This window comes from Desmodus rotundus, chromosome 4 (genome assembly GCF_022682495.2).
Source record: "Desmodus rotundus isolate HL8 chromosome 4, HLdesRot8A.1, whole genome shotgun sequence".
NCBI lineage: Eukaryota > Metazoa > Chordata > Mammalia > Chiroptera > Phyllostomidae > Desmodus > Desmodus rotundus.
Genome location: NC_071390.1, coordinates 145807707 through 145829579, shown reverse-complemented (window position 1 = coordinate 145829579; position 21873 = coordinate 145807707). Strand labels below are relative to the sequence as shown.

Here is a 21873-nt window from a genome sequence, read left to right as displayed (position 1 = left end):
ACCTGTATCTCTAACAGGCTGCCCCTGACTGTGATTCAGCCAGTTTGCTGACTAGCATTTTGAAATGGCTCTTTCCATTATAGGCACTTTCCAGACCCTTCTCCCTGCTTGAGAGATGTGGGCAACGTTTCAGAGCTGAAGTGCATAGAAATGAGGGCCTCCTCTGGGTAATTTCTCAAGGTCTCAGGATTCCAAAAGAGGGCCGTGGGGTCAGATGGGAACATTAGAGATATGGTTCAAAGGCATGAGCAGTGGGGCCACGGTGAGTAAGAGAAGATGTTCCATTCCTAGTAAACAGTGTCTGAGAGAGTGGTGGCCCTGGGCTACCACCTGGCTTCTCATCCTGGCTCAGGCTCCTCATCTATGAACTCGGGAGAATCACGGCCCTCACCTTACAAGGTTGATAAAAGGACTAAATGAGTTAACCTAGTATATTCTTAAAACATGCATTCTAGACGCTATATTAGCAATTGCCATTATTCTCGTTGCCCTTTTTATGTCAGCAACAGAAAAGGAAGTGCAGGAACCTGAAGTCGGTGGGGCATTCTCCTCACCTTCTCTTCCTTCTGACCCCTGACCCCAGCAGGCCCCCACCTCAGGGGGCCTGTTCTCATTTCTGGGAGGATCCCCTCCAGGTAATTCTCATTCACTATGTTACTCACATCTTTTGGTGTAAGGTCACTCCCTTGGAGAGCCATTCCGTGACCACCTCATCCACAGAATTGCTGGCCCCAGTCCTGGCACATCCATCCCCTACCCTGCTTCACACCCACAGACGTATCATTCCCTAATATCACATTATATATATAAATTTTTTTTTTTTTTTGCTTATTGCCATTTCCCTCTCACTGAAAGTAAACTCCACGAGGTCAGGGATTATCATGTATCTGTTTCCCTTCTGTATTTCCAGCGCATGGGGCAGTGCTTAACAGGTAGCTGGCATTCGACAAATACTGAATCAATGAATGAATGAGTGAATCTTGCTCTCTCATCCCCCAGTCCCTCTGCAGCCATTGTCCTGGGACCACTCTGTCTCGGGCCGGCTTCTCAGCTGCCCACTGCTGACGTGTGCGGGCAGCCACTCCTTCGTCGTGGGGTTGCGTTGCGCATGGCAGCGTATTTGGCAGATTCAGGGCCTCTGCCCATCAGAAGTGAGCAGTTACAGCCCCACCCCAGTCATGACAAACAAACATGTCTCTAGACATTGCTAAAGGTCTCCTGGGGGGCAAAATGGCCCTGGTGGAGAAATTCTGGGGGGGTGTCAGGCTGATTGCGCTACTACGGTGGTGGTGGTGGTTATCATCTGTATTGAAAGTGGATGATGAGTAATGACAAAGAGGACTATTGAAAACCACACGTTATCCCGGGTCCTCAATGAAGCTAATCACTTCAACCAATTATTTGATGATGATGATAACAATAAATAGGAGTAAATGTGCAGGGGAAGGTCACTTAGAAGTCAAAATTATTAAATAAGATTTAGCCAAATTATAATATTTGACTAAGAAAAAAACAAAAACTATCCAGAAAAAAGATTTCCCCCTGTTTTTTAATATTTCCTCTATTTTTCTAGGAAATCTTGTCAATTTCCTAATTTCTAAAAACTTCTTACAACAGAGTAGAAGTCCAATAAATAAGGAACTGAAAATTTTATTCAGTATTTTCAATAAAATTGTATATAAAATTTGGTCAAAGTGTAGAGTTTTCATTTTCATAAGTGATGAAGAAGCCCAGGCAGATTCATTTTACTTTTTTTTTCTTTTTCTTTTTTAAATTGTAATTATTGGGGTGACATGAGTTAATAAAATTATATAGGCTTCAGGTGTACAATTCTATAATACATTATCTATATTTTGTATTGTGTGTTCACCACCCTGAGTCAAGTCCCCTTCCATCATCATTTTTCCCCCTTCTACCAGTGCCCACCCCCTTTCCCTCTGGTAATCACCATGCTGTCAGACATATTCACTGTAAAGTTTTAGTCTCAACAAATAATCTAAACTGGTAGAAATGTTTCCTCATTTCCTATTTTGGCTTAAAATAAAAAGCTTATTATATTATACTTGAGGTTAACTATATAACGTTTAACATTTTTTCCTTAAAAGGAAATATTAACTCAAATTGCTTACAGATATAAAGTAAGAACTTCTTGCACCATACCTTTAAAACGAAGCAGTAGTCAGTGGGTGCTTTATATTTCATTTTACACTGAGTCCCATAGTAAATGTTGACATTTTCAAACTGTATAAAGCACGCCAGGTCTCGAGATGTCTGAAAGAGAAGGCAAAAAATAACCTCAACACAGCTGATAGTTAATAGCTTTTCCAAAGTTGTTCTTGATGGCACAACTAAGGATGGCATTTCAGTAGAAAAATAATGAATTTTAGGCAATTTATTGAAGCATCTACCATGTTTAGTTTTCTAACAGCCAAGCCAGCATTTTAAGAAGTGAGAGAGTTTACCCAAGACAAAACTGCGTGCCGCAGGCCGGGAAGTGGTGTGAAAATTATACTCTGTTCTGGTATCTGCACTGACTCCCAGGCTCAGAGCTGACTGATTGACTTGGAGACATCATTATTGATGCAGCCACCCAAGGTGACCGGCCACCTCTTACATAGTGAAATATTTCCTCCCATGAGATTGATAAAATCCATCAGAAATTTCATTTTGACTTTTGCCACTCTAAGTCAGTGATGGATTTCATGATTGAGCATTAAGAAAAACATGTCCCCTTCAGGAGGAACAATGAGAGGTAAATCTGATGTTCAGTAAATTAGCACACACTTCATGCATTTCTCCAGGAGGAAAAAAGGTTCCTTTCACACTTTCTCTCTAGGGGCTGATGGTGTTGCTATGGAAACAGAAACCTCTCTTCCATGTATAATATGCATTGTAAAGACTGCAACCTCTAATCTACATATTTGGTTACACATCAATTACAGATTTGTTCTATTACTCCCCCCCCATCACATCGCATATTCTCTACCTAGTTAGTGAATAAAGAGTGAAGGGCAGGCAGAATAACTACACCGCAGCACACAATTATTCCTTTATTTATGGTGGTTCAATTTTTTAATGATATTTTCTTCTGGATTTTCAAAGTTTTAATTTTTTAATTAGAAAAATAAAATATATTAATCATTAAAGAACAATTCACATATACATATATAATAAAATGATAATCTTCCTTCTTCACTGTTTTTTCTAATTCCATTCTTTTCCTCATGAGTACTATTGTTAATAGTTCAGTAGTGTTCTTCCAAATGGTTTTGGGGAAGCATTTATATACATATGTGTGTACATACCCACATACACACATATATATACTTACACATATACAATTTTAAAAATATGAATGAGACTTTACTATAAATATTGTTTCATACCAATTTACATTCCAACCTCCGTGCAAGAGTGCCCATTTTTCTTACCCACTTCTGCTGAAATTTGGATTGATTAAATTAACAATCAATATTGTTAATTTTATCAATCTCATGGGAGGAAATATTTCACTATTTAATTTACATTTCTCTGATTTTAATGAGATGGAGCAACTTTTAAAATATTTAGTGGCTACTGATCTTTGTTTTTCTGTCAATTCTCATTAAATAAACTTTGCTGTTTTTTTAAGAGTATGTTTATCCTTTTCTCATTGATTTGCTGAAGTCTTCCTATTTTATGGACATTCGCACTTGGTTATACCGGCTGCAAATGTGCTTTCCAACGCTAGAGAGAGTCTTTAATTTCCTGTTTGGATCTGTGGCCACGAGGGAAGAAGAAGAACTTCATACAGTCAAATCTGTCAATTTTCTCCTTATAATTTTGAGCTTTTAGTGTTGCTTAAGAAGACTTTCCCACGCCAACATTATGAAAATATTAATCTATATTTTCTTATAAGATTTTATATTCCCCTTTTTCCTAAGTATGTTCCATCTAGAATTTAATTTGGAAGCTGGTGTAAAAGGCAGGGAACAAGTTTTTCAAGTGGACATACATTTACTTCAATGCTATTGATTGAAGCCCAGTTCTCGCCCCACTGCTGTGAAACGCTTTCTTCAGTTGCCTTTGTATTGGACGGCTCTCTGTTCATCGCCATGTTTGTCTCCCCTCTCCTGCTCTCATCTAATGTTTTTTTCTGGAGGAGTTCTACCTCAGTGTTCTTCCTAATTTGGGGGGTGTGATCTTTCTGATTAATTTTAGAATCTGTCACTTCAAATAAAAAGAATACAATTGAAATTTTTCTTGGGATTGAATATATAGAAAATTGGGGGGAAGAATTAATATCTTTTCATCTAATAACATGTTATATTTCTATTTATTCAGTTATTTCACTTCCTTTATTAAATTTTATATTTTATGCCATATAATTCTTCAACATTTCTTGTTGATTGTTAGGTATTTTGTATTTTTTGTTCCTATTATGCATAGAACCTTTTGCATTATACTTTAATTAGCATATTGTTTGTGTAAAGGAAAAGAATTTCTTATTTGGTAAGTTATTTGGTCCTAATAGTGTTTCAGTTGAGTGTCTTATATTATAAATAAAGAGAATTTTTGCCTTTCTTTCCAATAACTATATTTCTCATTCTTTTTCTTGACTCTCTAGTTAATCCCTCCATCCCAATGTTAACAGCAGCCGTGAGAGAAATTACCCTTGTCCTATTCCAATGCAAACACTTCTAATTTTATCACTAAGTGTGTCATTTGTGGTAGATTTATTTATGTCTCATTTATATGTAAATGCCAAAGATATAACGTTTCTAAAATAAAACAAATTATTCGTGGGTCCAGTCTTATGTCCCCAGCCTGGGACTGGACTAGAGATGCCATAGGCGGAACAGTATCAGGTCCAAGGTTGAGACTAAGGAGGAGCGGTAGCCTCCCTGGGCTGAGCATCACCCATAAGGCCTCCCCTGTGTTCCGACAGACGGAGCAGAGTCTTTGAACAGATTCTGGGAGCAGACCTGGACATTCAGCGTGACTTCATCAGCATGGGACTGTGGGTCAAGCCTGTCAGAAGAAGGCTGCAGTTTGTAAATAGGCCATTTGGCGGGCAGTGAAGGCAACATGTGTGGCTTACCCCAGATATACGTGAGATTCTGAAGTTTTAAAAAGGTAAACAAAAGATAGAAATGCCCTGCGCCTCAAAGAAAGGTCTTTGAAAAAGCTAATGGCCAGAATGAGAGTTAAAGTTATTTCCAAGAAGAACTTATTGTTTGCTTACAGATTTGAGGCGCTAGCCCTAAACCACCAAGTAGCAGTTAAATGACGTCTGAAGTCCTCTGCTAAATTAGACAGGAAAGTGCATAGAGTAACCTTAGAGAACAACTTACCTGCTCAAAGGATAAGGTCTAAAATCTAAAAGAAGATCTATCAAGGCTACCTCTATGATTCCAGTTAAGGAAGTTTTGCTATAATGACTGTAGAACAAGAGCATAAACACAGGGGGAAAAGTCCTTAGGAATAGAAACATAAAGTAACAAATTAATGTCTAGAAAAACGCTTTGGGCATAACTTTTGAAACCTGACTTAAAAACAGATAAAGTTCTTCAAGAGAGAGCTATGGGGAAATTACAAAAGGATTGCTGGAACTCTGTCCCAACAGAGAATGTATCTGTATAAAGTTGTCATCACCTCACTCTCACAACAGAGAGGAGTGTACTTAAATTGCCGCCTGAGGACTTCTCTGGGGTCACTTTCATGAAAGCTCTTTTTGCTAGTATTTTTTCTTTCTGACCTTAGTCTTCCCCTTAGGTACGTAATAAATTCCAGAAGCTCGTAAAAGAAAGTAGCGCCTTTTCCAGGATTTCTTTCCATCCTCTTTCAGATAAAGGGCTCCCTCCAGCTCTGGCACAATGACGGATGTTCCGCAGAAACTTTCCTGAAATGGAGATTTCGATTATATAAACACATGAAAGGTAAACACATTTTGTTCACATTTAAACAAACTGGCAAACTAGACTTTAAGCTAAAACTCATTTTTGTCTACAGTTCTGATAGAAAGCATATGTTTTTGTTGCATGTTGTTTGTCTAAAGAAAGGGAGAATCCTTGGTGCCTGAGAGTCCTGGCTCCTGAGGTAGATTAGACTTCAAGGCTTCCTGACCACTTGAGGCAAGGCTCCCAACCTCAGTTTCCTTACCTGCAAAAATGCAGTAATAATAGCCCCGACTGCAGGAGGAAGGGCCTGAGTAGGATTTCGGTATATTGTAACGGTAAGTATTAAAGGCTATTCCTGTTGTAAGTTGGTAAATAAAAAAATTAGTACTTTTCCTGTAAGCAAAAAGATTACTATTTCATTGCTAAGGAATAGAAAAATTACAATATATAATTCTGTAATAAAATATATATAAGTTAGTAACTTATTCATGGGATGGCTTTCTTATCAAAGGAGGCAATCACTAACATGGTCTCTGAAAGGATAGTTAGTGCCGAAGTGTAGATTCTCAAATGTCAAAACTTGCACAGATTTGTAAATCTTTTTAAAAATTTTAAAAACATTATATTTATTAATTTTCAGACAGACGGGGAGAGAGGAAGAAAGAGGGGGAGAGAAACATCGATAGTTGCCTCTCACATACCCCGAACTGGGGATCTGGCCTGCAGCCCAGGCATGTGCCCTGACTGGACTTGAACTGGCGACCTTTTGGTTTGCAGGACGACGCCTAATCCACGCAGCCACACCAGTCAGGGTAGATTTATAATTCTTGGTAAATTTCTTTAAAAGGCAATGTAGTAAAATAATATATCATTCCATCTTCCAGTTCAAATACTCAAAACTTATTTTTTGCTTTCTATTTTATAACTCTCAACCTCCTTTCATTCAGTCTCATAAAGGTAGAATAACTTTTACTTTCACATCCTTCAAGTTCATTTATATGTAGTGGAGCTGGGACACATTTTTGTTGTCGTTAACATTTCCCCCAGTTTTCTCCAGATTTAGCTAGTATTCGTTGTCTTGTCAGTATCTTTTAAATCTAATCAGATTTTGGGGCCAAATTAGAAAGCTGGATAGTGCTGATTTTTCACAGCATGACAAGCGTTTAAAACACTGCCGCAGCCCTATAACAAGGAGTCTTCAGGCAACCGTATGAATGAAGGCACAGTCAGTCCCTGCCTTTCAGCAGCTGCTGCGCAAGCACTGCAGACAGTGGCTGTGTGGGAACGCCCACAGCCCTGCCACGCCTGTCAGTCTCGTCACTGCTGGGTACATGGGCTCAGAACCTGAATCTCCTTGCTGCTGGGGACACCTGGTGCCTTATCTTCCTCAGCTCAACCTGGAGACTGTTTGGCAAATGCAGAAGAATATCCCCATTCCCACTGTTGGGTCTCCCTGGGAAATGTTGTCTGTGATCCTGGTCCAGGACACAGAACTTATAACGTCTTTTCAGGACCTTGGGTGTGGCGGCAAGGCTCTGGTGCCTGACCCATTGGTACAGAGCTGGGAGGGCCTAGAGGGAGTAGAAACGTGTGGGAACCTGGGAAAGACCCTGGTGAGTGGGGGCCGGCACCCTTAAGCGTCTGTGAACTGACTCCCAGTGGGAATGTGGCCCCAGGCACCGCCAGGTCTTCTATTTCATTAAGAGAAACTCAAAATCCACTAACTTGGAAAAAGGTTGTGAAGGGCAAAGAAAACCTGTCTGGGGCTCCGCTGTGCGTGCCCAGTGGTGACAGGTCTGACAGTCTTCTGTGTCACATACTGAACAGGGCCTGCACGGTAGCCTAGCTGCTGTGTGAAAACTCATTAGGAGTTTTAGAGACTCAGCCCATCAATGAACTTCTTCTGGAAGACAGCCCTACGGTGATAATCACAGACATCTGTACAGTAACTGACACACTGTGCTTCCACTCCCCTCTGGATCTCTGCAATAGTTCAGTAAGATTCTAGAAACCAAGGTTCTTGGACAATGACACAGGGATGCCACAGGCACAGCCAGCTTTGTATCCAGCCTCTGACTTCCTACCACACCTGGCTGCTGGGAGAGCTCCTTAGACTTCACTGCAGAGCAGATGTGGAAATCCTTACATCTGACCTGTGTGGGGCACTTCAGGAATAAATCGTAATGAATGTTAGGAGATGAATTTTATGCAGATTCATAAATCTTTTAGTCAGGAATTACTAATCCAACTTCATGAAGAGTAAAATATATTGTCTACAGCCATACCTTTAAACTACTGACTGAAAAAACCAATTTAATTATCTAAATAGCTATACTTTAGTAATAATGCAATTTTAAAACCCAAGTTAAAATTTCAGTGTCTCAGAATCACCCATTGTTCTGAGATGCAAAAAATTTAAAAATAGTCAACAGCCTCCTCTTTTCTTCTATTCTGCAAAGTTAAACTTACCTCAAGTAAGCATTCCTTGTTCTTAGCATTCATTTTCTCATTTGTGTCCCTGCTTTCTTTTTTTCCTTTGTTATCCAAGTAAAAATTCTAAATAAAATATTAAAAGATTGATCAGTTAGTCTTCATCACCATGCCAGCCCGCAGGGAAGTCACCATCTTGCTGGAGAGAGAAGATGTACCTGTAGGAACAGCTGGGAACCTCTGCGTGTGCTATCTGTCAACCAAGTGCCTAACCAGGGCATCCTGAGTGCTGCCTACTGCACAGCTGGGCACAAGTAACACCGCTTCTTTCTCCCATAGTGCACCATCAACGAGGAAACAGACATCAGACCGAAAACACCAGCAAAGAGGACACGGCATCATTTGACTATTAAATTCCATGGCCTAGAACACGAGGCAAATGCTGGAAGCTGGGAGGCCCTACTGCACTGGGAAGAGCTGGGGGCTGGGGTGAATGTGGAGTGGCCAGGAGGGGACCCGCTCCGGCTGGAGGACGCCACGTAGGAGTCCACAGCCTATGGACTAGAGGTTCCTGCTTTTCAAGAGAAGCTTGATAGTCTGGATTTTTATAAATGTTGGCAACTACTTTTAATTTTAACAAACTGTGGGTCAATCACAACACAGAGTGTGAGGCTTGGCAACTCTTAAGGACCGACAGAAGTAGAAAGGGCATTTCCCGAGAGGGAGCCAGCCTAACCAGATAGGAAAGACCAAGGTTACGAAGTACTCACAGATGGGCGTGTGCTCTCTTAGCAGAGTTTGTATAAATCTGTGTATCATATCTTGTTAATTCTGAATATCAGTGAACTGGCTGAGGCTAAATGTTACATGTGTACGTTTCAAAAAAAATCGTGAGCGTCCAAGGGGCTAAATTTTACGTCACTTTTACAGCTGCAGTATCAACGTTCAGAGTGATTATTATGCCATGGTTGAGGGTTTTTAAGTGAAAATGTAGGGCTTTGTAAAATAATGCATGAAAAAACGTGAGAAAACTAGAACACATATCTCTGGAGCACGTGAAGAAATTAAGGACCCTCCTGAATATTGACACAAATGTTTATTTGCACCATAGGAGGGTTTTCCCATGAGGGATCCCCAGACCACTGATGCCCCATAAAACTCATGGTCCTGAGCTCCCAGCATATTGAACTGAAATCTCTGGGTCAGGACCTGGAATTCCGCATTCCAACATTCTTTCTGGATGGTGTTTATTCACACAAGTTTGAGAACGTGTATACTGGACAGAGTTAGGAAGCAAAGTGCAGGCAAACAGAATTTGCAGAATTAAGATATCTCCTAAAAATAGAATATATAAAAATGGTGACTTGGTAACTTAAACACAGGGAAAAAGTATAGTACAATTCCTTTGATAATTCTTATTGAATTATTTTTTAATATTTGTTTAAGACTTTAACTTTTACTTGTTATTTGGAAGGGTAGTGTATTGTGAATTAACATAGGGTGATTTCATATAGGGTTCAGATACTTTTTTTTCCTTTGTTCTCATCCATGGACATTTTTTTTTTCATTGCTTTTAGAGAGAGGGGGAAAGAGAGAGGAAAGGAGTGAGCAAAACATGGATGTGAGAGAGAAGCATTGATTGGTTGCCTCCCATAAGTGCCCAGACTGGGGACCCTATGCCCCCAGATCCAGGATTAAATTTACAACCTAGGTATGTGCCCTGACCGGGAATCAAACCTGCAACCTTTCGGTTAGGGGATGACCCTCCAACCAACTGAGCCATACTGGCCAGGGCTCAGAAACTATTTTAATTTTGCATGTTTGGCTTGAAGACTATGACCAGCCAGAATAGATACCATGTAATGCCTGCCAGAACTCTACTCTGAGGCCTTACAGGTACACTTTCATTTCAACCATTCAAGAACCCCACGACATGGGTGTAATTGCTGTTTCATAGATCAGGACACAGAAGGATTAAGTGATTTACCCAAGGCCAGTCAGTGCCAGAGCTTTGAGTTTTTCATAAATCTCCTCAGCTCTAAATCCCACAGGAGAGAACCCAGCTCTACCGTGTAGATGTACTTAATGCCACTGAGCACACTTAAAAATGATTAAAATGGTAAATGCTATGCTATGTGTATTTTGCCACAATAAAAAAAAAATGAGATGACCTAGACCTAAGAGAGAATGCAGAGGGGGCTTCTAGCAAGCACAGCTTGCTGGGGAGTCTGGAAATGTGAATCACAGATGAGTGGAAAGATGAAAAGAGGACACCAGGAAGACTCCGCGGCATATGCTTTTCATCCTCATCTGGGAAAAGGAGAGTACATGTCACTCTCTGCAGGGAGAGGTGAGGGTCTTTCTCAGCTGCGAAGGGCCCCATTTTATGAGGGTACCCTCCAGAGTCAGGATCTGCAGCCGTGCCCTTCTCTGAGACTCCTCTCTTTTTGAGATTCTTCTGAATAACTTCTTTCCCCTTCAGAGGGACGGTGCTACACTGTGTTTGTTCCAATGAAAACGCAGGGACACAAAGTAAATCTGAGTCGAAAGGACTGATTGCCCTTGGGCCAGAACATTCGCCTGTCATGTGGTCAGCCAGCTCACTGTGGGCTGCTCTGTAGCGAGCAGCAGAACTCAAAGTTAATTTATCCGTGGCAAAAGAAACTGTGGGCAATCTGAGTTGAATAATAAGAGAATCTTAAAATGGGAAATGAGACTTTCAGTCACAGCTTGATCCCTTTTCTTATAGCTTCTGAAAATGCCAGATTCGGGACAGCTGGGTAGGAAAAAAACAGCAAATACATTACTTATTTAAATACCACTTTCTTGGAATAAAGAGTAAATCAAGGAACAGTTACCAGTCCAAGAACAAATATTTGTGAGTATCCTTTACATGTAAAACATTTCTGTTCTTAAGAAACTTTCTATCATATTGAAAAGATAAACATTTAAATAGATGGTAGACAGATGGACAGATGACTATATACTGGGTGGGGAAAAAGTAGGTTTACAGTTGTGAGTATGCAAACAGCTTATTCCTGTGTTATTATTTATGTATTATTGTATTATTTATTATTATTAACCTACTTTTGCCCACCCCTGTACATATTTATAGATGGGGGAGCTAGAGGAGGTACTCCATAAATTCAAAATGAGCCAAGTTCTGTAAGTTTTCAGAGAAGAAGAAATCACTGTGGGCTAAGATGGTCAAGCAAGACTTCACAGAGGAGGTCAAAATCTGAACTAGATCTTAAAGATGTTCGACATTCAGATAGGAAAAAAGGAATAAGGAGAGCATTTGAGACAGGAAGGAAAGCATGTACAAAGGCTAGGGAGTAGTTAAATATTGGGTATCTTTGGACCACCAGTGAACAGCTGGCCTGGCTAGAGCTGGGGGTTAATATAGCACACCCAAAGAAGACCAGACCCCCAGTCCCGATTCTTCCCTTCCTCCCTGTGATAGAATGCACCTGCTGCCTGTCTGCAGGTGACTGTGCAGTCCTCCCGCTAGAATGGGAAGGGCTTATATCCTTGTCCCACTCACGCTGGGTTTGGCCCTGTGGCTTGCTTTGGCCAGCAGCACGTGGGTGGGAGGGGCGGTGTATACAGTGCCTCAACTGTGAGCAAGAATTTGTGAGGCGGTGGCATGTTCCCACTCATTCTCCCGACCTCTTGCCATTCACTATGAGAAGACTGTGTCACAAGTAGCTGCTGGGCTGAGGACAATAAGGGGCATGTGGAGCTACCTAAATCTGACTCATAATCTAGAGCCAAGGACAGTTGACCTGCAGACACAGGAGAGAGGAAATGGCTGTTGCTATAAGCCACTGGGATCCCGAGGTGGTTTTATGCAACAGTCTGATCCACACACCCGCTCTAGCTGGCGAAAGGACCTATGCACTGAAGCCAAGGGCAGCCTTTCCTGTAAAAGCGTAGCCCATCCTGGGACCACTGTATGACTTTTCCTCCAGCTGAGCCTGGGCCTGGGCCTGGGAGGTAAGGATGAACCCTGGTGGGAGAGGGAGGCTGGAAAGGAAGGGAGGACAGACACCATGAGGTAAGGTTCTCACACAGAGGCTGGCACCCTTCTACACCTGAGGGGAAGAATGAAGCTGCGTTTCTCGTTCCTCGTTCCTCTCTTGGCTCCTCACTCGAGCAGCCAACGGTAAGCCACAACCACCACTGAATTTCAGTTAAGAAACAGACCCAACGAAGGAATGGAAATTGCCAAAAATATCAGTAGTGATTATTGTCAGAGTGTGGGATTATGGATGATGTAAATTTCCTCTCTCATTTTCCAACTTTTTAAAAACAATAAATTGATATTACTTTTGAAGCCAGAAAAATAAAAGATGTTATTCAAAGAAATAAAAAGTGATACAGTAAGCAAGCAACCTTATGTTAGTCAACTTAGTCAATACCTTCTCTGAGAAACGGATTTTTCTAGCTTCTAGCAAGAAAAATGGCTAATGTGAATACCGAGTCCTTCTCCCACTCCACGCACAGCCCTCGGTCTTTAGGACTCTTGGTTTCAGGCAACCTCACTGGTCTTTGCATAGTATGACCACATGCAACATAACTAGGAAAGCAAAACCCCTTAGGTTACAGGAGACTTCCATTTGAACACCTGGCCCTTACTTAGGAGAAATGGACCACCTGTGACTACCATCACCCGGGAAGAAGAACTTTCCCGATGACAACCAGATTGAGAAATGAAGCTGTTTCTTGAATAACATTGCTTTTTATTAGGATAGTTAGAGTCTACTGCCCCAACACATTTTACCCAATGGGGGCCATGCCGCCTGGGTAAGGGGGGCCCCTGTTTTGATCCCACGCTTTAGAGGGTCCCTGTTCTGACCCTCAGCCAGCCACTCCCTCTTGCTGTGAACCTAAATTGGCTCTAAAATATAAAACTTATTTAAAAAACCCTTATTTATGTACTTTTTAAATGGATACTGGTGGGAATCAAATGGCCATAGAACTGTGGTTAGTTTTCATTGCATAGCTTTTTAAAATGTCAAAGTTTATAGTAAGCTGCACATTGCCTTATCTGCATTTATTTAAACCTGTGTTGTTTGAAAGTGCAGAGTGAGGAGCTTCTTGGTTTGACGGACTAACACTGGACACCCAAAGGGATGTCCAACCCCCAAAGCAGCAGCCAATGATATATATATCGGTGGAGCATGTCACACAGAAAGTGAAATAAAATCCAGGGATCCATCAGATGCAGAGAATGTGGATAAAGAATAATGTACCAGAAAAGAACTAAAAGATTGGTGCTTTTTAGAAAAATCCTCACTGGAGGACATTTTTTCATTGCTTTCTAGAGAGAAACAAAAGGAGAGAGAGAGACATTGATGTGAGAGAGAAGCACCGACTGGATGCCCCCTCTGTGTGCCTGGACTGGCGATGGTATACCCCAACCAGGGAGTCTACCAGCCCGACTGCGGACCAAACCCGCAACCCAGGCATGTGCCCCAACTGGAAATTGAACCCACAACCCTTTGGTCGTGAGATGATGCTCCAACCAACTGAGCCACACCAGCCAGGGCAGGATTGGTGGGTTTTGATGCTCGATGAAATGTGGAATCCAGAGGAATATCTGTTTGCATTTGGATATGCTGCTAATGTTGTATAGCTTTTGATTAGTGTACTTATCTTTATGAATACAACTATATACACACATTATTTCATTTAAAAAACCATATTGTATTTCGGCATCCGCTAATTTTTATATAAAATTATTTTTTGATCAATTAAAAAAATTGTATGGGAGAATTGTGTATGTCAACATACAAATGTGTGAGGTAGTCCATAGTTTTCCAAACTTCTGGGGGGTATCAGCACAGAAGTTTGAGGTCCATTCATAGAGGCAGCCACCATTTGAAGTCTCTATGTGGGAAGAGACGAGTGAGCAGCATCTCTGGGTCCATGAATTTGCAGAACTGGTTTCCTTCCATGAATTTATTATAGATGACTGAATCTCAAGTGGGATCACACCCATCTTTTTTACTCCTACTCATAACTATACTTGGCTCCTACTCATAACTTCACAGTGTAGCAAGCAGTTTTCATGCTGGATTTGACCCTGCGTGGTGGGAAGGCCAGCAGTAACACCGCTGTTCAAATGGAGAAGCTGGATTCCGGTGTTGTCAGAAAGCAGGCCAAGGCCCCACAGTCAGCAGGTGACACCTGAGAGCCGGGTGAGCAATGTTACTTTCCCACTCATTGTGGAAATGGTGCCTTGTGTGTGTGCCTCCCTTGGCTCACCTCTGACGTCTCAAATCTGAACTGACTCGTTTCTAAGCATTGGGCCCAAAGCCTCTCTTTGCATTCATTTTACTGTCTCATCTTCAGACCTATGCCCAGGATAAGTAATTTGTAAAAGACTTCTCTTAAGTATTAAAGGTCCAGTATTTGAATTTTAAACATGAAGTTTTACACTATTTTGTATAACTTAGTAATTTTCTAGAGAACAGATATTCTGAGCCTGACAAGCACTTTCTTCGTCAAGCTGCGAATGCAAATCCATCTTTCATACTGCACACAGGCTACAGGTAGGCCAAGAACACTGACCTTGGCGTCATGAGTGCAGATGTCAAGGACAAAGTCAGAATCGGAGCTCTCAAGCATTCTAGGTACCTACGTGTGCAGACCTATGAAAATATGCACGCTTGTTCCCTTAAGGACACAGAGGATGTCATATGCCATGTAAAGCAAGGTGACTGGTGGACAGCACTGGTCCTCCAGGACAGTGACCTGGGCCATGCCTTTGCATGTACTTTTATACAGAGAGCAGAATAATAATTTGGCGGATGGCAGGAAATCCAATGAGCAGTACCTCTGACTACTGTTGGTGGCTTCAGAATGTTCTATCATACCATAGCCTTCTGCAGATACAGTTTACTCATCATCTCTACTTCCAGAAATCATTTTTCTGGTAGAACAACGCCCTAAGCCTACAGAAAAAAACATATCCACTGCACAGAGGCACACAGAGTGGGGCTGAGGGCCAACCTCAGACTCTGCCTGTTGACAGGTACTGCCTGAAGAACAATCTTCCCCTGATCTAGGATGGGTGAAGAGGAAAAGCCAATGTATTTATGACAAAGTCTTGCAGTACCTACGGGAAACAGCATGTGAATGACTTTACAGACAACATTTCATACAATTAATGAACTTTAGGGTTCAGAAGAACATTGTAGGAATTGTTGTCTTCAGAAGACGGTGGTAGGGCAGATCGGAGAGAATTTCTGGAGGAAGTTTCTCATGCTAACACACCTGGGAAAGGGCCACAGTCGGCCTCTCTCACCTTAAGGTCATCACACGAAGTACTGTCCATGCAGAGTACTGGGCAGAAGACAGGTTATTTAACCAAACATTGAAGAAATAGAAATGCTTAAAATCAGTCTCTTCAAAAATGCATCCACTTCAATTTTGGTCTTCACATTTGATTGTAAATTAAGAGAATCTACTTACTTGGCTTTAAAGAACACATTATTATCCAGAAGAATTCAGTAGGAAGATCTCTGATTGACCCTATCGTGCGGCAGCTTGAGGTCAGACCAACGCTCCACAAAAATAGCTTTAAAATCTGGGTGAAAATAATCTCTCTGAGGGCTTTGGACAGCCACAGAGGCAACCAGGACTCAAAGGGCCAAGGTCCAAGAGAGAAAGAAAGTGGAAAGAGGTGTCTAGACCTTCTTGGAGCGCTGTTTTCCCTTAGGGCATCTGTAGGTTCTTCATTGGCAGTAGGAAATTCAACTTAAAACCACAGGAGATATTACTACATACCCACAAAGAACAGCCCAAAATAAAAACCAAACCAAACCAAACCTGACAACTCCAAGGGCTGACCAGCATCTGGAACACCAGGAATTCTCATACAATGCTAGTGGGAGGGCAAATCACAGGGTCACTTTGGAAAACAGCTTGGCACCTTTTCCTAAAGCTAAATATATGCATAAGCTATGATTCAGCAGTTGCACTTGTAGGTCTACATGCAAGAGAAAAGTCTACATATGTTCAACAAAGACACATGCAAGAATGTTCCCAACAGCATTATTTGTCAAAGCTCCAAACTGGAAACAAATAAAATGTCCATCAATAGTACAATGAATAAACACATTTTGGTATAGTCACACAATGGAATACTAAACTGCAGGAAAAAAGAATAAATTACTACTACATGCAACAACACAAATGAAAGTTGGATAAAAAAGGCTACACACAAAAGAGACTATGATATGATTTCATTTTATAGAAAGTTTAAAAAGAGAGAAAAACGTGACAGAGGTCTGAATGGTGATTACCTTTGTAATGGGGTTAACGGCTGGGAAGGGGCGGGAGGCTGTAGGAGCAGCGTTAATGCTCTACGTCTGATGTGGGTGGTAACGGAGTGGGTGTGCTTAGTTGGTACAAATTCACAGAGCATAGTTATGTTTTATGCACTCATTAGTGGACACAGCAGAGTGCAGGTGTCCACTAATGCCCATTCTCCTCTTCCTCTTCTCATTTAACAGTAGTGTAGCCACGTTACACAACTCCTGGGCACTACCCCTGCAGACTCGGTGTGGAGGAGCTGTGCAAGTGGCAGCTCTGAAGTAGCTTCCCATTTTAACGGTGCGTGTAGTTGTTCAGATAGAGGCCACATTTCTCAGCTTTTCTTGTAGCTCAAGATCAACATGCAACTAAGTTCTGGTCAATGGGATATGAGCAAAGTGAAAGGGCCATTTGCAGGTCTTTCCCGTTAGAAGTCTGGTTGTGCACTCCCCTCCTACAGACCGGAGAGTGGCCAGGTGGGAAAGCTGCCTTGGGCCCACAGAAGGACACTTGTTGAGGACGGCGGAACCATCCTACTAGATCTTCCAGTCTGGATTGGTACATGAGAAAGAAATGAACTTCTAGCTTAGATGGCTCCCTAACAAATTTAGGCATTAAAGCACAGGATTGAAGGTAGTTATGGTTTGAAAACTTTGTACGTTTATTGTTTGATATTTGTCATAAACAACAGTATTTATTGCTTTGTTGTCCGTCTGCCACCATACAACCCAGAGAAGACTCTAGAGAAAAGCACAGTGTAAGGAAAAGTGCATTTTCTTGTGAGGAAGCTGCTCTAGAGTACCCTTTAATTCTGACTCTACTAAATGAGACTTGTTTTTTTAGCTTATAAAATATAAAGGTGTCTGGATGTCCCCAAGGCTCTCCTCTGTGTCTGACACTCTTTGACTTTCCTAAAAAGAATCGACCTTCATGTATCACAGTTGGCTGGAGGCCAGCCACAGTTTCAAGGCCGGTACTTCTGTGATATCCTTGGACACATAACTTGAAGGAAGTTTTCAAATATGGAGAACAATGCTTTTTATTATGTAGACTGTAAAATAAAGCGCAGGAAGTTGTACCTATTCCAGGAGCTCTTTTTGTGGTCTCAGCATCAATAAGCACCAAAATGAACAACAAAGGTAAGAGTATCTTCAAAATATGAAGCACTAATGACACCGAGTGCATCCAGGTGTACCGGATTAATGGAGCCAAAGAGAAATACGGACCCAGAAGAAGGATTAGTCAAGAGATTGAGATGTTTTGGGTGGTGAGTCAAAAGAAACAAAATGGGTTATTTTCTTTCTGGATGTTTCAAGGGGCTCTTAGCTTACATATATGACCTAAGGGCTGAGTCTGTGTTTCTTTGAAAGGAATACACTTGGGATATTTTTGTGAGCTCGTGAATGATGTGGTTAGTCCATAGGTGCCATTAAAAAAATCCTTCATACTTTATATGGCTTAACAGTATCCAAGTTATCTCACCTGCGGGTTTTTAAATACAGCATATTTTTCCTCTTTCTTCAAAAATACCACTTTGTTTTCTGTGTCTCTTGTCCAGTCTGATAAGACCTCAACAACATTTTCATGGTCTTCAAAAAGCCTTTCTGATGAAACAAGAAAAACAAGCCACTTTGAGTTAAGCCTTATACTTCAGGTAGGTTTTCAGAAACTCCTAATTCTTACATGATGTCACATTGTAACATTCCCGTTATATTTATTCTTCAGTGTCAGATCTTCCACTTATTTTCCATAAGAAACATGGCAGATGGACCTACACTGCAGTGATAACGGTCAGCTGTGGCATTTCTTTCATATTGGCATTTTTGACTGTAAATAGTTCCAGGGAGAAGTAAGCACCCTATCTGTACCGAAGACAATTAGGCAATAATTGGTTTAAACAACTATGAATGAAATTGTGGTAAGCACACTAAAACATCACTCCTTAAACTCTAATAACAATATATGAATATTGGAACCAAAGCTAAACATAAAGGAAGGCTTTCGTGTTTCTGTTTGACTCAGAGTTGAAGAAAACTTCAAGAGTTTCTTTCAGTATAGGCCATTTCCTCCAAAAAAAATTTCACCGAAACTTCTGAAACAGGCAATTCTATATTCCACCAAGCTCTCCTGGGAGACGATTGTTCTGTGAGTGGTATTAAGAATGAGAAGCAATAGTGTTTCTTCAATTGTTCTTTTCTTTTCTTTTTTTTTTTTTTACTAGATCAGTTTCTATCAACAGCCCTCTGCTCGTTATGGCTGAGCCTCTTGAGCTTGGCAAAGTGTCAGACGTTGAGCGGGTGGGAAGGAGAAAGGGGAAATGGACACTGATGTGGGGCAGAGTTACATATAGTTTAAAAAAGCAAACTCTCAAGAGACGTTAGCTGACAGATACCCAGGCCCTCCCACCATCTGCTCAGCTTGCTAAGCATGCAGTAAGAAGTATCATCCTGTCACTTTCTTTCCCTGAGGAACCACTAGAGAAGTGACAACAATAATGCTTGCATTCCCCAAGGTCTAGCCACCTGCTCTGATCTGAGTCTCTTCCCCACAAAGAGATGAAGAGGCAGAACTGAATCTGACAGAAGGGAAGTGATGCATGGGAAGTCTTGATGGCCTTGAACCAAACTCGTGTGAATAAAAGGCTAAAACCCATAAAAAAAGTAACCCACAGGTTTGTGGAATGCAGCCAATAGCTGGGGATGGGACTTACCAATTTGTAGTTCTGGGTATATTTCATAAAGACACCAATCTACACCACAGTCACAATGGGTTTTCTCATACAGGTTGTCTAGAACATCTCGGGCCAACTGCCGCTCATCCAGCATCAGCGACTTCGTGCTGTTATCATTCATGTGCACCTTGACAACCAGCTGAGGATAAAGCCACAGAGCAACCACTGAATTTCAGCGACTGAAGAAGGCCAACAAGATTTAAGATTTCAAAGTTGCTATTGCTTCTGCTCATTTAAGTAAGACTATGTCCCACCAATGAATTCAACACGAACTCACACTCTGAGCACTTGTTTAAGGTGCTAGGAATACAGAGGTGGAGAAACCAACTTACAAAACAGACAGACATACAATAAACAAAGCCCTTGCCCAGGCTTCAGAGGCTTTGCATTCTGGTGAGGGAGGCAGAAGACAAACAGAACCAAAGAGGTGCCAACATCCTGTTTTCCTGACATCTTGTCTGTTACTTACTCAGGTTCATCCTGGAGGCCAGAAGCCTTTTGTGACTGAAAGCCACACCTGGATCTTTGTAATAAATTCCTCTCTTTTGCTTAGCTGGAGTTAGGTTCCTTTCCATGCAACCCAAGAGTTGTAAGACACAGGTAAGACTAAATTGGTTAGCCTACAGATTCTTCAAAGGTAGGGAGAGCACAGCGATGTGGTGTCGCCGAGGAGCCTTGCTGCAAGCCAGGTTGTATCACAGCAGAACACAGCTGAGACTAGAGGTGCATTAAGTGAAATTAGGTAGACTGAGAAATAAGCCATTATGGAAGAATGCAGGCAAAATTAGTGATCTGACTGACTTTTGGCACTGAGTTCAGAGTCAGATTGGTAGTTATTCCAAATCTAGAGGGTTTGGTGGGAGCAGCATTTAATCATCTCCAACAAGGACATAGGATTTCTCTGACTTTCCCCAGACAACTCGTAAAGTTATTTAAATTTCTGATCCTCAACGGAGACCCTGATTCTGATGCAATACAACAAAATTAGATGATGAAGCAATGCAGCTAGGGTTTGGGTTTTCTTTGACATATGTGTATTTATAGTGTATTTGTAATTACAGTAGTTTGCTACAGGTTATAATGGTGGTATATATCCAGTCTTCAAAAGGAACAGTGGAAATGTGCCTGCTAAACGGATCCTACCTGATTGAGTGGGAATTAGTCTAGTTAGTCAGCGAAGTTAGGGTCTATCTTTGAATGCTGCCAGTGGGGGAAGGAGGTGCTACCGGTCCTCCAGACAGCCACTGCCTCGGCCCGGCCTCTTGTCTGGGTGCCTGCAACTAATCCACATGCAATCAGCAGAGAAATCCTGGAAACTACCATTAACCAGAACCATCTGATACTCTTGCTTCAATTTCTACTTTAACTTGAAGAGAGAAGTATAAAATGGCTAAGGACAAGTTCTGCCTCTTCTGTTTGCCCGGGGTTGGTGACTTACAAATGCGACATATCATTGTGTAAAACATGATCAAATGGACTGGAGAGAGAGACACCAAACAGCGGGTAACATTTCTTCCTCCCCCAAAGTTTGGGTTAGATTCGGAGCAGCCGAGAAACTGCCCCTCAGGTCCCACTTCCACCTAATCTGATCTTCAGAACAGGAAGTTGTTAACAGAGAGAAGGCAGAGTTCCTGTGGATTGTTATGCAGAGTTGCTGATAGCAACCAAAGGTGTGGGTGGTGATAAAATCTGGGTTAGGCTCCAGAAAGGACCACAAGCTGAAGCTTCAAGTAGAGCCTTGTCTTCCCTAGAGTCAAAATGCAGAAATCAGGGCAGTAGAAGTGCAGTTCCTGCTTCTGGGGCCAAATTTAGGCTCGCCTGAGAACGCTCTCCACACGCTCCCCCCCTCCTCCCAACCCCAGGGAAAAACTTCAGGATCGTTGCTTTTCTTCCTGTTTGTTTTTTGATGTGTTTAAAATGATAGGTCCAGTGTCTAAGATACATTCACCTGACCTGAGAGTCGCATGGAAAAACAAACATTCCTCAAATAGTGGTCTTTACCAGGGTTATTTTCTGTGGAAGGTGTATTTGCTGCTCTCTGCTGAGAATTATTGCTATAAAGCAGCAATTTTCAAACTTTTTTTAATCTCAGGGCCCACATAAACGAATTACTAAACTTTTTCAGCACACCAAAAAATGTATTTTTTTTGCCGATCTGACAAAAAAAAAATAGGCATAATTTTGATTCATTTACACCGGATGGCTCCTTGTGTTGGCTGTTTTCATCTTTTTATTTGACAGTCTGAGGGAAAAGAGGTCAGTGCCCCTGACTAAACAGTCAGGCACTGCGTGTTTTAAAAAATTCTTGCCACTCACCGGTTGAAAATAACTCCTATAAAGTAGCTACTTGTCCTAGGAAACACTGCCAATGTTAGGTTTTAGAAGAGTAACTCTTCATGATGGCAAAATTAATGATGTTTGACCACGCTTCATTCTCACTTAGGAATTCTTAAGAAAATAAAGCATGTTGGTTGTTTCTTTTGTTTTTATACAGAGAAAAAGCCCACATAA

At 41.5% G+C, this 21873-nt stretch overlaps 1 protein-coding gene across 1 annotated transcript in view; it reads right to left on the bottom strand.

The window, feature by feature from the left end:
- Window positions 1-21873, bottom strand: part of APBB1IP (amyloid beta precursor protein binding family B member 1 interacting protein) — an 86667-nt gene that overhangs the window by 16713 nt on the left and 48081 nt on the right. The window contains exons 6-10 of the mRNA XM_024575969.4: window positions 19342-19501; window positions 18114-18235; window positions 8349-8435; window positions 5738-5881; window positions 2161-2271 (exon numbers count right to left, since the gene is read on the bottom strand). Coding sequence (XP_024431737.2) covers window positions 2161-2271; window positions 5738-5881; window positions 8349-8435; window positions 18114-18235; window positions 19342-19501 — 624 coding nt within the window. The remainder of the gene's footprint in view (window positions 1-2160; window positions 2272-5737; window positions 5882-8348; window positions 8436-18113; window positions 18236-19341; window positions 19502-21873) is intronic.